This window comes from Nannobrachium achirus (genome assembly GCF_963921795.1).
Source record: "Nannobrachium achirus genome assembly, chromosome: 11".
Classification (NCBI taxonomy): domain Eukaryota; kingdom Metazoa; phylum Chordata; class Actinopteri; order Myctophiformes; family Myctophidae; genus Nannobrachium; species Nannobrachium achirus.
In genome coordinates, this window is record NC_137820.1 from 10,587,964 (window position 1) to 10,602,829 (window position 14,866).

General features: G+C 42.9%; 1 protein-coding gene across 1 annotated transcript in view; it reads right to left on the minus strand.

Annotated features, from left to right (window-relative positions):
- Nucleotides 1-14,866, minus strand: part of LOC308294890 (pleckstrin homology domain-containing family A member 7-like) — a 91,081-nt gene that overhangs the window by 53,602 nt on the left and 22,613 nt on the right. The window contains exon 4 of the mRNA XM_080737805.1: nt 2,995-3,621. Within this exon, the coding sequence (XP_080593931.1) occupies nt 2,995-3,621 (627 nt within the window). The remainder of the gene's footprint in view (nt 1-2,994; nt 3,622-14,866) is intronic.

Below are 14,866 nucleotides of genomic sequence, written 5' to 3' on the forward strand. Positions count from 1 at the left end.
AGAATTTTCAGTAAACTAATGTGTGTAGAGTGGGAAAATGCTTAAAAGAATGACTATTATTAAGCGCTTCTTATACCTATTTGCCTGCGGTGTCGCACACCAAAAATAGCTGATCTACGGCTCACAATGTGTGGAAGCGTGAGGCGTTGTCAGCGTGTAGATCTGCAAGTGCAAGACACCGGCAGTGTCTTGTGTGCAGCTAAGTTTAACTCCAGCTTTAAAGGAGTAGTTCACCCCCAAAATGACTTTTTTTTTTCTATCGATTACTCACCCCATGGAGCCTTGAGCTCAATAATATGTTTTTGTTTTTGTCACATTCCTAAGACAATAATTGTGGGCTCGCCTATAAGGCGAGCACACTTTAGATATTGTCATTATTTATTTATTCCTATATCAAGTTCTCCTCAAAACTTCGGTTCCTTTCTACTCCTACATACTTAGTGAGAAAATGAAAATAAAAACATCAATGTGTTCAGTTTACTGTGGTGAAGTGTGCTATTACTTTTTACAGCAATCGGCCAAATGGTGGCACTGTAGGAAGCCTTCGAAAGTGCGTTCTTTGAACAGGTATAGCTCATGCTGTGTTATACGTACAGCCATGAAACCTGTATACACTTATGCGTCTCCTCATGCCGAACAACTTTTACCCTCTAACTTTTGACCTCTGACCTTTAGGTCTCCCACAATTTGGAATTATATGAAAAACAGTAAAAATCTATCTCCTCCTGGGATTTTCGCGTCAAGTGCACAAAACTTTTTTCACATGAACTTTGGACCAATACGGTCAAAGTCTCAGCGGATTTCTTTTAAAGTGAAATATATTTTTTTAATAATTCAATCAATATTGCGGTTTTATGCAAATTATTCTTCGGCCTCTAAATCATACATGCAAAGTTACACGTTCATGGCATTTGGCAAAGATGTGGAGGGTTAGTCAAAGTATCACTGAAACCAATTTTATTCCAATCGGCCAAAGGGGGGCGCTATACGAAGCGTTTGAAAATCCAAACTTCAAACGGGCATAACTCATGACTCGTTTCGTTTGAAGACATGCAACTTGTTACACGCGTGCTTTGACTCGAGCGGAAGACATCTGTGTCGTTGTTAAGTAAGCTCCGCCCTTCAATTTTCCGCCATTTTGAGCAGTTTGTAAAACGCGTAAACCCGCTTTTATTCTGGAATTTTCGCTCCACGTGCACAAAACTTTTTTTACGTGAACTTTGGACCGATATCTAAAGATCTGTCAGATCGGATTTCTTTAAAATTGAAACATGCTTTTTTAAATAAATTCAATGAATATTGCAGTTTTATGCAAATTATTCTTCTGCCTCTAAATCATACATGCAAAGTAACATGTTCATGGCATTTGGCAAAGATGTGTTATTCCAAATATCACTAAAACCAATCTTACCCCAATTGGCCAAAGGGGGGCGCTATATCATTTTGAGCAGTTTGTGAAACGCTTAAACCCGTTAGGATTTTTTTTTTTGCAATTTGCATGAAGCATTCTACACACAATCTAAGGACCTTTATCTAATATGCCTATGAAGTGCACACACACAAAAAAATAATAATAATGAATATAGCTGCAAGCAGCGATAAAGTGGCCAAAGCCAAAAACACTTCAAATCATGAACACAGCCTGCAATGTGCATGAAATCTTGCAAGCACATTCCCAATAGGTCAAGGAACAGATACCACCCTTCTTACATTGGCCTGTTATAGCGCCACCAGCGGGTCAACTTTTGCACAACACATTTTTGGAACAAAATGGACCAATCTTTGACGTCAGTAACGTCAAAGAGAGCACTGCCTGCGATCTTGACATTTTGTACTTTTATAGCCATTGTTTTCTGGCTTGAAGCGAGCCCACAATTGTTTCGAAGGAACAATATTTTTCTAGTTGTAATAAATATACCACCATTAATTCCGAAAGGAGACCCAAATGTGGGGTCTCCATCTGGAATCAATGGGCCTACAAAGAGTCTCCTCAAATTATTGGCTTAGGAATGGAACAAAAACTAAAAAATATTATTGAACTCAAGTCTCCATGGGGTGAGTAATCAATAGAAAAAAAATCACACCCAATGTGAAGTGAGCGGTGGTCGTGCTTGCATAACGTCTTCAGACTAGGATTTGAGTCTAGGATCTACACACACACGTTTTGCTATGGCAAAACGCTGAGGAAAAAGGCTACAGACACACGCACAGCCACTCTATGGAGCGGTTTACCACCGCTCAAAAAAGTCATTTGGGGGGTGAACTACTCCTTTAAGACTCCCTATAAACAGTTACCCTAGAAGTCTATAAAGTTTCCCTAGGACTATAATGTGTTGCCCTGTTGGGCAACCACACTAATAAAAGAGAAATGACTTAGGTGGGGGGTGGTCCTTGACCACAGTTCGACATATGCTCCAGAGATCCAGAGCTAGTGATTTAGACAGGGTTCCCACACATCTTCACCAATTAATTTCCAAAACTTTTCCAGAATATGTAACCCGATTTGCAGGACTATATAACAATAATTCAGCTCAATAACGAGTCGCTTACTCCTATGCGCAATGCCTTAAGACAGGTAGTGTATATGCCAGTGGTTTGCAACCTTTTCAGGCCGTGACCCCCGAAATAATCGTGTTTTAACTGGGGACCCCGGCACCCTGACGAGCACTAAGAGTAGAGGAATTTTGTATAACACGGTTTTATTGTGAAAATAGCCGATCTACATGCTCACAACGCCTCGCGTTTCACAATTTCTGCCTCTAATATTTGACAATTTGGCCAATGTTGAATTTGTAATTTCAGAGGTATTAACAAAATCAATAACCAAGGACAATGCATAGCTATTTTTTTCAGGACCTTCCAGGACCCTTGATCAATTCCAAAACTTTTCCAGTACTGGAAAAAATATTGCTCTAATTTCAAAACATTTCCAGGAATTTCATGACCGTGGGAACCCTGTTTTAGAACAAGTGCCTACGAGAACGTTCAACATACCCTTTGTGCTCTGCTCTCTGCACCTGCACCCACTGCTGCACCTCCTCCAAGGTGCTCCTCCTGTGCTGCTGGTGTAGGAGGTCTGCAGGGGGGGCCTGCAGCGTTGCGCCGGGAGGGGTCCTTAGGTAGGTCCCCGCGCCGATCCCATTGGGCTCCAGGATGGGGCTCGGCGTGTGCACCAGGCCGTTCCTCGTGCACGACGCAGCGGGGGGCAGGGTGGAGGCGGCCCGCGAGGGAGCCCGCGACGGAGCCCTGGAGCCCGACACGGATGACGGCGCCGACAGTTCGGGATCCATTTGGTGGACGACGTGGGCGGAGGAGGAGGTATCGGCCGGCACGGAAGAAGCAGCGCGGGGGTCTGTTGTTTCCGCGGGGGGAGAGGAGCCCATTGGGAGGAGCTCCGTCTCAGAGGAGGCGGTGGTGGTGGGAGTGTCTTTCTGGAGGCTGAGACGATGCTCCTCGGCGTCGGGGTGGTGGATGGGTTCGAGGAGAACCTCGTGGACCGCGGGCTGGGCGGTCTCGGGGTCCGGGGTCTCGGCCTGGACTCTGTGGTTGACGACGTGGTTGGTCTGCGGGAGGGCCTGGCCGTCCAACGCGTCCGATGTGGGTTCTGAGTTCTCTGGTGGTCTGGGGAGGACAGACCAGGGTTGATGTGTTACGATGTGGGTTCTGAGTTCTCTGGTGGTCTGGGGAGGACAGACCAGGGTTGATATGTTACGTAAAAGCCATTTAGAACTGAACGCAAATCTGTGTCACTTTAGATTTGAACCACTTTAACTGTTAAAAAATAGCACATATACAAGCTCATGAGCTTGTAGATCTGCTATTTTTTCTTTTCTTTTTTTGCCGGTTCGCGTAAACCATAACAGGTAGTAGGAGGCCTTAGGTTTTTTTCGTGCTAATCAGTCTAAAAGCGCCAAATATTGCACAGATGTAGCCCAGGGCATGCTCTAATGATTTAGCTAGGGCGCCCGAGTCGGCGACCTTCGGGGTCGCCACAGCGGACAAATCAAGTTGGGCTCCCATCGACTTTCTATACAGGAGGAAAATACCCAGAAAAACATTTTTTTTTCTGGGTATTTAAGTAGGATGTGAGGGGTCTAACTAGGGGTTTGTCATGATGCTGAATCCATTGCAAGCATTTGTTTTGCACAAAAAACATTCCTTGGGATAGAAATGGCCCCAGAACATGCCCACAAAACTGTGAAAAGTGATGACTCACTACTTTTCATCACTAGTCACCATGGCAAATGATTGTAGTTGTCACACTTGGCATTAAAACAATCTTTATACAAAAACATTTTAAGATCAGATGAGGAAGGAATGATGGTTTACCCAGCTGGTTGGCACACAGCGCTCTGTGCAGCTGACGATAAACAGACACGCTTTATTTTAATAACAGGTTGCAACACAGACTCCATCAAATGAATGTATAATGTGCAGGATGTAATTTACATACAGATGTGACCCTATTAACCCTAACTACATTTTGAAAATATATTTTAAAAAGAACATTCTCTCTCTCTCACACATGCCAGCATGCCAGTGATCACCGTCCCTGTGCCAATGTCGTCACCAGTGTATAAGCCTACCTTAGTACGTACCAACACACTTAATGAACACCAATGATTTGCAAAGCAACGTCTTGCAACGTGCAACAGAATCCCAAAACTGAGGTTCGCAATTGGACAGGACAGTGACAGACACATCAAGGCGAGAAGCACGTCAACCTATTATATTGCATTACATAGCCTATGAAATAGCTTTACGCTGTCCTTAACTCATTGACTGCCAGGCCCGAGTTTCCTGAGTTATTACAGTACCCCCAGACTGCCATGGCCCGAGTTTCCCGAGTTTTCCCGTTTTTGAAAAAACAATTATATATATATGTCACGGTTTGTTAGAGAAACAGGACGGTCGAGAAACGGAGCACTCGTCGTGCAGCACGGGGCGGAACGGAGCCGCTCGATTGTCCACGACATTGCAAGCGGCGCGCAGGCCAGCGGACCTTGGTCCTGCTCTTCGCCCCCGAGCACCGCAGTTACGAAGCCGTGGTGAATGCAATCGTTATATTTATGCCCAGGCCGTAAGGCCTGGGCAAGCCCACGATAAACGCCCTGTCCAAGTGACTACAATGGAGCTAATGGCTAAGCTAGGCTAGGCTAGGCTAGGCTAGTAAATAAAGTCGCAAATAGAGTCGCAAACGAGTGCCGTCAGCGCCTTCACTAGTGAATGGCTGTCGTCGCCACCTGGTGGTGATTGGTGTGTGGTGAACGACAAAACAAGCGCTCTTACATAGAACGTCCTGAGTTACCCAAACATCCGGTAACATATATATATATATTTTTTTTTTCTTTTTTTCTTTCTTCTTCTTCTTTTTTTCTTCAAAAATATTGTTTTTCAAAAATATTGTTTTTCAAAAATGTTTTTTGGACCTCAAAAAATGTATTAGGCATGATCGAAATTGCATGTTTAACCCCCATACCAACCACATATTTCAACATGGCAGCCATGTTTGTTTACATCTGAAGAAAACAATGGCTTCTAGAGAGTGAGAGAAAGTGAAAGAGAACATGTAATGGCAGAATAACGTGTTTGTGATTGCATTGCAACTTTTTGAATGACTTGGGATGCAATGTGACGGTGCCCGGCATGCACCGATCTGCAAAGGGCCCGTTGCAACCTTTCTCTGCAACGTTCTCCAACGGTTTCATCATGTTGTGAACTTGTGAATTACTGATGTGGACTAGGCCTTATAGTCAATGTACAAATAACTTGCAGACTTATTTTCTCCAATTTTAGATTTGTGCTTCTATTTCTTTGGTTGCCTTGGTGTGATGATGGAAAGCAATAAATCAAGTCAAATTCTTCTTATGTGTGATTCATGGTCATGTAGCGCTCCCGTCTGAGGCGATGCGATGAAGCACACCGAAGCCTTGGAATTCAGATGAAAGGCAAAAGGCCACATGAATCTTTAATCTTATTTCTCTTTTATTCTGTCTTTTCCCCATCACTCGCTTTCTCTACTTGACATTAGATCATTCCCCGATGTGATGGTAGCATCATCAGCATTCCTGACAGATGATTTCTCAGGGACTTCTCAGAGGGGCTTCGGTCATTCTCAGTTGATGACAATTCTGTTTCATTTTTACCATTTCCCCTCATTCCTTATGAGGGTTGTGCCATTTCAAAGGTTGGCACAGCCAGAGCCGCTGTAGTCTGTTTGGTCTGACTTTGAACTGGATGGCTGTCAAGGAAGAGATAAACTCCCAGTATTCTCCAAGACTTGCTTATGGGACAGAGGATTGAGAATGACTGCAAGCACAAACACCACATTAGAGCAGGGTTCCCCAATAGGCGGCCCGCGGGCGGCTACTGTCTGGCCCACACCAACCCCAGTAATAATGGTGGTATAAGAGCAGCAACAACACTAGTATATCATCGTTGTCGGGTGGAAATCACGTATCTCCAAATTTGTACGCTCTTTCCCAAATCATACAAGGCCGTCGCACAAAAGTTATGAAAACAGCAGATCTACAAACACACAACGCCTCGCGGTGCGAGGCGTTGTGTGCTTGTAGATCGGCTGTTTTCACTAGTTTAAATAATTTGTAAAATGATAAATGCAAAACGAACGGTTTTGGACATACAAGATTTTCACCCGACAACGACGATATCTGAACTGTCGCTGGAGTAGCGGGAACGCCGCCGTCGCCCCCTGCAATGCTGTGGCCCTCAGCTTGGTACCCTAGACATAATTCGGCCCGTGGGGAAAACTAATTGGGGAACCCTGCATTAGAGAGAACGAGATAATTGAACACAGGGATGGAGAGAAAGACAGAGGGCAAAGACAGACAGAAAAGATAGAAAGAGAGATGTATAGAGAGATGGTAACACAGAGAGACAGATGGAGAAGTACAACATACAGAGTTGTTAGCATAGCCTTCAACCTCAAATGGTCACGGAGCTCATTAATAAGTCCCTGGTGATGGGAAGTATGTTTGTGGCCAGAGAAATGTGAAACTCCAATGAAATTAATTAAAACAGCAACCATGTTTATTAAAAATGTATGGGCTAATGAAAAAGTCCCAGGGGAGGAAATTGCTTCCTTCCACCATCCATCAATTGCTACTGGAAAATATTCGCTGACTGTCATGTGTTCTCTAGTGTACGTTCCATTTCAACTACATCTTAGTTATTGAGCTAAATAATTTCCTTGGTTTAGAGCAGGGTTCCCCAATTAGTTTTCCCCGAGGGCCGAATTATGTCTAGGGTACCAAGCCGAGGGCCACAACATTGCAAGCGGCGATGGTGGCGTACCCACTACTCCAGCGACAGTTCAGATATCGTCGTTGTCGGGTGAAAATCTTGTATGTCCAAAACCGTTTGTTTTGCATTTATCATTTGAAAAATGATTTAAACTAGTGAAAACAGCCAATCTACAAGCACAAATTGTGCTTGTAGATCTGCTGTTTTCACTACTTTTGTGCGACGGCCTTGTATGATGAAGCAGGGCTTTACTTTGCGAAAGAACATATACATTTGGAGATACAAGGTTTCCATCCGACAACAACGATATACTAGTGTTGTTGCTGCTCTTATACCACCATTATTACTGGGGTTGGTGGGGGCCAGACAGTAGCCCCTCGCGGGCCGCAAATCCCCCGCGGGCTGCCTATTGGGGAACCCTGGTTTAGAGTTTAGACTAAGGCTGAGCTCAAACAAACGAATTGAGATTCATTTTGTGTTCAATGAATCACAACCAAAGAATAACTGCAGCTACCGTATTAGAGTTTATATTTAGCTTTTGTTGTTTTCCCTCCAAAACTCAGAGGAATGTATTATTCTAAAGCTGTTACAGTTGTCTGCTGTCAGTGAATGATGGGGTGTGCTTGATCTTTTCAGAGCCATCAGCCCCATGCCGACAGATAATAATAGACGGATGTTAGCGGAACCAGCAATTCATAAAATGGTATTCCATACAAATCCAGCCTTGGAATACAAACCCATCAGGTCCCCCCTAAACCACACTGGGTTGCTTCTACTGTTGTTGGGAAACTACAATCGTGTGTGATTCCCAATACATCCATAAAGCCTGTTATGTCATAATATATCCAGTATTCTAATCTAAAGGCTTGTTGATGTGTGTGCATTTATTCAGTGTAGCTGTACATTCCCTGTGTTATTCTGTATCTCATCAATTAAATTACTTATTTACTGATTTAACTTCAACACGTTAATCCATTTACCATAGACCTGTGTCACTTTAACCATTATTTTATAATGGTTTAATCTATTAAAAATAGCAGATATACAAACTAAATATGATATGCTCTTTTTGAAAAATCTTGAAAATGTGCGCAAATCTTTTAATATATATATATTTTTAAAGCAAACTTTTGTAACTCAAATCTTTGTTTCTGGAGGTCCCTGGAACAACATATTTTGAGATGGGGGTCATCATCAGCCAAATACATATAATTTTGGGGGTCCTCCTCGACAGGATGAAGTTTGAGCATCACCCTCAGGTTAAATAAGACCTTTTAGCCAGGACCTTTTCTGCTCAGCAACAAGTGTGTGCTAGGGCATTAAACACCTTCTAAGCCTGGCCGTACTCCCTCGGACTTCCTACTTGGTCCAATCAGCCACACGTCTATTCCCGGACTTTTGATATAAATGATAATAATCCAAAAAAAAAACATCGGCCATTCTTCTCTGTGTCATTTTGGAGCCATCTGAAACGGTTAATATCCTCTCTCAGTCATTTTCTGGGACTGGGTGTGATGCTCGTAGTATCCAGCAGGCCGCGCCGTTGACTCACATTCTGGATGGATGGGTGGCTAGGAGTGGCCTCCTACTCTCCACGTTGTTGAAACTCGACAAGAAGGGCACACAACATGGCTGCTCTTTGTCTCTGTTCGTGGATCGCGGTCTCAATCATGTTCGGGCGCCGCTTCTCTATCGCTCCTTTCCCTGCTTCGCCGCACGTAAACGAATGGAATTGATCTCCCCTCCGCCTCGCCAAAGTAAGATCGCCGACCTCTGCAGGATGAATATGTACGCTGTATCGAGCACTCCATTACGTGTTGTTATCATGTGGGCTTTGTTTTTTTAAAACATGTTTGTAAATAAATGGCTTATTTCTTCGGCGCTACCTCTGTTCAGAGGGTTCTGCCGCGGCTTTCAAGGTGTTAACCAAAAAAACGACAAATCGACTCAATCGACTTGATTACATGAGTCGACTCTCATCAGGGAAAGTCGAAAGTTGAAGAAAAAAAAAAGAGGAAAAAGAGACATTTTAGACTGCATGCCTAGGTGCCTGTTTCATGTAATGTGTTATTTTGGGGACCACTCAAGTCTCAGCACATGTTTCAGTTCATTCGTACCTCTTCTTTGTTGGCTGGTGACCAGGGACGTGCTGGGCCCCTGATTCAGCCTGGGAAAAAGAGTTGTAGAGGCCCTCATTGCGCGCTATAGAGAGAGAGAGATCTCTCTATAGTGCTGCTGCTACTCAAAGATTTGCCATTTCAGATCATGACAAGTGACAAGCCAGTGGGCATGAGTTATATTTCATCGTTGTCGGGTGGAAACCTTGTATGTCCAAAACCGTTGGTTTTGCATTTATCGTTTTAAAAATGATTTAAACTAGTGAAAACAGCCGATCTACAAGCACACAACGCCTCGCACCGTGAGGCGTTGTGTGCTTGTAGATCTGCTGTTTTCACTACTTTTGTGCGACAGCCTTGTATGATGAAGCAGGGCTTTGCTTTGCGAAAAAATGTACAAATTTGAAACTTGGAGATACGAGGTTTCTGCCCGACAGTGACGATTTACTGTGGTTGGCCGCCCAGCCCCCAAAATGGAACGAAGGCCGACATTTTATTTTTTATTATACGGAGAATAAATTAATTAGGCTTGATCATGAGCTGCAGCTGCTGTGATCACAGATTGCGTTGCAGTGCGACACGCTGTGAGCTTGTAGATCGTCTATTTTCAAATAGCCTTGCTATAGGGCTAAAGGTAGGACTACTATGTTTTACAATACAATTTATATTGAATGTCAGTTGTCAAGACACAGATCTTTAATACAAGTTGCTCAAGTTGAACAGCAGTGTGTGGTTTCTCCATCTGACCGCCTGACCCCCCCCCCCCCCCCCCCCCGGCTGTCAATATGATGACGTCATAAAATTATTAGTGTGTACTTTGTACTGTGTCAGCACACTTTTTACTGTGAGTCTATGCTGAGGTTTGGCTTTTCCTACAGTATGTTTAACCTTGGTGATGACCATTGTTGCCAGATTCCGTAAAAGAAATACGCAACCAGGTCTATGAAAACAAGCCATAACACTTGAAAACAAGCCATGTCTATGAAAACAAGCCATGCACTTGCAATCCTATACTGTACGTTGGCTATTTTAAAAACAAATCTTCAAGAAAATGTGACAAATTTGCAATATTTATGAAACATTTTACACAAATAATGTCAGCAAATCTTGCACAAATATCCATTACGCAAGGGTACAAGTAGCAACGTCTTCGCCATATTTGGCGGCTACCATTAATAGAAGAGATTGCACAGAATTTTGCAAGCTGTTTAGCTGCTTTTTGTTGGCATCCCAAGTTGTTGGAAGCCTCTTACAACCAACCTACAGTATGTGCATGTCCTAGGCTGCCAAAGATGAACACAAGTAGATTGCAGCTATAGCCTAGCTCTGTGATGGTTTGGAGGAGCGGCTGGTATTTAATGACTTTGGCAGAGCCGTTTCTGGGCCCATGGGGGCCCTAAGCGTGATTCTGCCGCGAAAAAATAATAGGCCTAATATTTTGTATCATTTTTTAATCCATTTTATAATGGAAATATATATATATATATAAAATATATATATATATAAATGAATAAATAAATAACGACAACAACAGGCAACGTATTTTTGCTATGTTTGAAAAATAATAGGCCTAATATTTTTTATAATTTTTTAATCCATTTTATAATGGAAATATATATATATAAATACAAATATATATATAAATGAATAAATAAAAAACGACAACAACAGGCAATGTATTTTTGCTATAAAAATAATAGGCCTAATATTTTTTATCATTTTTTAATCCATTTTATAATGGAAATATATATATATATATATATAAAATATATATATATATAAATGAATAAATAAAAAACGACAACAACAGGCAACGTATTTTTGCTATGTTTGAAAAATAATAGGCCTAATAATTTTTTATAATTTTTTAATCCATTTTATAATGGAAATATATATATATAAATACAAATATATATATAAATGAATAAATAAAAAACGACAACAACAGGCAACGTATTTTTGCTATGTTTGATTTGTTCTTTTCTTATTTAAATAAAAAAATGAAAACTTCCCCATGGGGTGCTGGAACACCTGCATCACCCCTAGTTCCCACGCACTGGCAGAGTCCTGCACAGTGGCCACTGTGCCAAATTCACTTTCACTTTCAGCGGTGTGGATGCTCGGAAGCAAAGAAAGTCACCACAGTTTGATTTGATCATTCCTTAGTCAATTATGAAGGGATTTCAAAAATTAAAACGTCTCCATATTGCTTGGGAAGTCTACTTCGCAGAGAAACCGTGGCCTCGATTCGGCCACGATTTCGGTTTGAAAACGATTAACCATGCAGCAGTAGTTCTTTTCTGCTGAGGAGGGGGCGGTGGGGGGCCTTTTTGGTCGGCGGGGCCCTACGCAGCATGCGTAGTCTGCGTGTACGGTCCGCCGCCGCTGGACTTTGGTCATAAAGGGTTCCTCCAAGCTAGAATCAAAGGTACAGGCCATTTCAAGAATGAAGACTGATTTGTCTCCTTCATTGACAACAACAACAACATCTGGTGGTGAATTAGCAGAGAGATGTGCAAAGATTTCAGGATTTTCATTACACGCGCACGCACACACACACACACACACACACACACACACACACACACACACACACACACACACACACACACAGTATATAGGTAATATGTTATGTCATTTAGGCCTAGAATTATTGAATGCTTTAGCTATTGAAAAATAGCAGATATACAAGCTCACAGTGCGGCACCGAGTGCCGCGCTGCAAGCTTGTAGATCTGCTATTTTTGAAAAAGACGTGAAAATGTGTGCAAATCTTTGAATATATGTATTTTTAAAGCGAACGTTTGTAACTAAAATTTTGCTTCTGGGGGGTCCCTGGAACTAAATATTTTGAGATGGGGGTCCGTGGCCAAATACATATCATTTTGGGGGTCCTTCACATGAAAAGGTTTGAGAACCACTGCCATAGTAGTCTCTCAAGAATAGACTAACTGAGCTCCAGTTAACACACTGAGTGCCCGGATGTATGACGTGTGTGTGTTGCTGGTGCCCATGGCAACGCCATTTTCGCGTCGTGGGAAAAGTATCCGTAATACGTTGAGTAAATGTAATCCAAATATGTCCAGTTTATTTTCACGATGATCTTTTCTTTCAGTCAGGACAGCTTTTTACCAATCTTGGGCCACAGCGTGTGTATCACGGGCGGTAGAAAGGGTCGCGTTTTGAACATGGTGACTGAAAAAGCTAGACCAGGAGAGGGATCCGCCATGTTACGTTACCTCCGGTCCTCCGCAGCGTCACTGGGAAAATAGTATCCATGATACGAGTAAATGTAATCCACGGATGTCCTGTTTATTTTTACGATAAAGTTTTCTTTCAGTCAGGACATCTTTTTATCAAACCTGGGCCACAGCGTTTGTGTCACGGTAGGTAGAAAGGACCGCGCATTGAACATGGTGATTGAAAAAGCTAGACTAGGAGAAGAATCCGCGATGTTACGTGTATCTCCGCCGAGACTCCGTTACTGGGTAAATACTAGTATCCATGATTACATACGGGTCGTGCGAGCCTGCGAGGGGACGATAAAGTGCAGTGCAGGATAGGAACAGAACAGAAGCTTGTGATTGGCTGCAGGGAGACTGCACATCCTGGTCACATGTACCGCGCTGCATTTTGGGAAATGTAGTGTTTTTCCCATATTGTTGGCGTTTGATCACCGTGGTAGAGCCTTCATTGCGTAGCAACCAATGTACAGTAACTACAGTATTGTAAAACGCGTCAAACACGTCGTGGGCACTGGGGCTGGGCATCCAGAGACATCAAAGAGATTGGCGTGTAGACACCTCGTGGGCACTCAGTGTGTTAAGTGAAAAGGACCCTTTCTTTGACGATGGCTAGCCAGATTATTGACATAGAAACATTGTTTTTTCAAAAAACCTTTTCAAAAGACACTTATAGAATCTGGTAAAAATTCTAATTTTCACAATTTTTCAAAAATAGCAGATCTACAAGCTCGCAGCGCGGCACTCGGTGCCGTGCTGTGAGCTTGTATATCTGCTATTTTTCAATAGTTAAAGCATAAAATAATGATACACAATAATGTGTACCCGTTCTGAATGGGTGTTAATAAAATCTGCCTCCAGTATCCCTGAGTGTACTGAAGGATAAAAGTGAATACGATTAAAAACACATACACAGAGAGCAGACAGACAGACAGACATACAGGCACAGGAGCACACGATAACAGACTAACAGTGTTAATAGTGGAGCTGCGTTAACAGGCTGCAGTGGAGCCAGACAGACGAGGAAGGATGTACAGTACAGTACACTAGTAAGACACCTCAGGGTGACTTGCGACCTCAGGGTGACATGCGACCTCGCGCCAATTCTTGGCCATCTGGCCAGAGATGTATATGGGACCAGTTACTCATATATGGAGACCCCTTCTTGATAGTTATGTTATGTCAAAACATGCCCATATATGGACATTACCAAATATGGGCATTCCCATATATGTCCTTAATATTGATAAAATAATATCCTTAACACATCGGATGCCCACGTGGTGTCTACAAGTCAATTTCTTTGATGTTGTAGGAGGCCCACGGCGCGTTTGACGCGTTGTACAGTAAACTATACTGTACTGTAGCTACTGCACTTGGCTACCGCGGTGATGAAACAAACTCCATTTCCCAACATGCAGCGCGCAATTAGCCCTATTCACGACCCGCCCACTCAGCATCCCCCGGGTGCTGAAGTCCCGTTTTGAAGGGGTAAATCCTACCATAGCCTATGGAGTTGGCACAGAAATCGCAAATTTAATGCAATTTCCGAATAGTAAAGTATAAAATACGGCTAGCATGATCAAGAACACAAGATACTTAACGGCACAATGCACTGTAATTTACTTTACTGTTAGAAATAATGATTTGTTGGCTTTAAGTCCAGTATAGTTTCCCCTTCTAAATTGAAGTCAGCACCCAGGGAAAACTGAGAAACGGAAGTAGGTGGGCGGGCCGTGAATAAGGCTAATTACGTCACCCGGACGTGCTGTGTGTCTCGTTGACTTCCTGTTTAGCGGCTGCACAAAAATGCTGTTTTCTCCGGAATCTCTTCCTTTTTTCATTTTTTTCTCAAAACGGCAGCCTCTTCTACATGCCGTAACACAAACACTGTGGCTTAGAAATGATAAAAAACGGTCCTGACTGAAAGAAAAGATTTTCGCGAAATAAACAGGACATACTCGGATTACATTTACTCGGATTACTTTTCTCGCCAGTACTCTCGCCGGTAGGTAAAATGACGCGTTGCCATGGGCACCAATTAAGACGTCAAAACCACGTGGGCATCCGATGTGTTAATAATGTCCTTAATATTGACGATATAGGAATCTCCATATATGGGCATAAAACGTACGTAAGTAATGCCAAGCAGGGCCTTGGTGAGTTAGGGCCTTGGTTTGATGCCTGTGGATCTCCAGCCACACAGATATGGGCCATCAGTAGAGGAAGTGATGTCACGTGACAT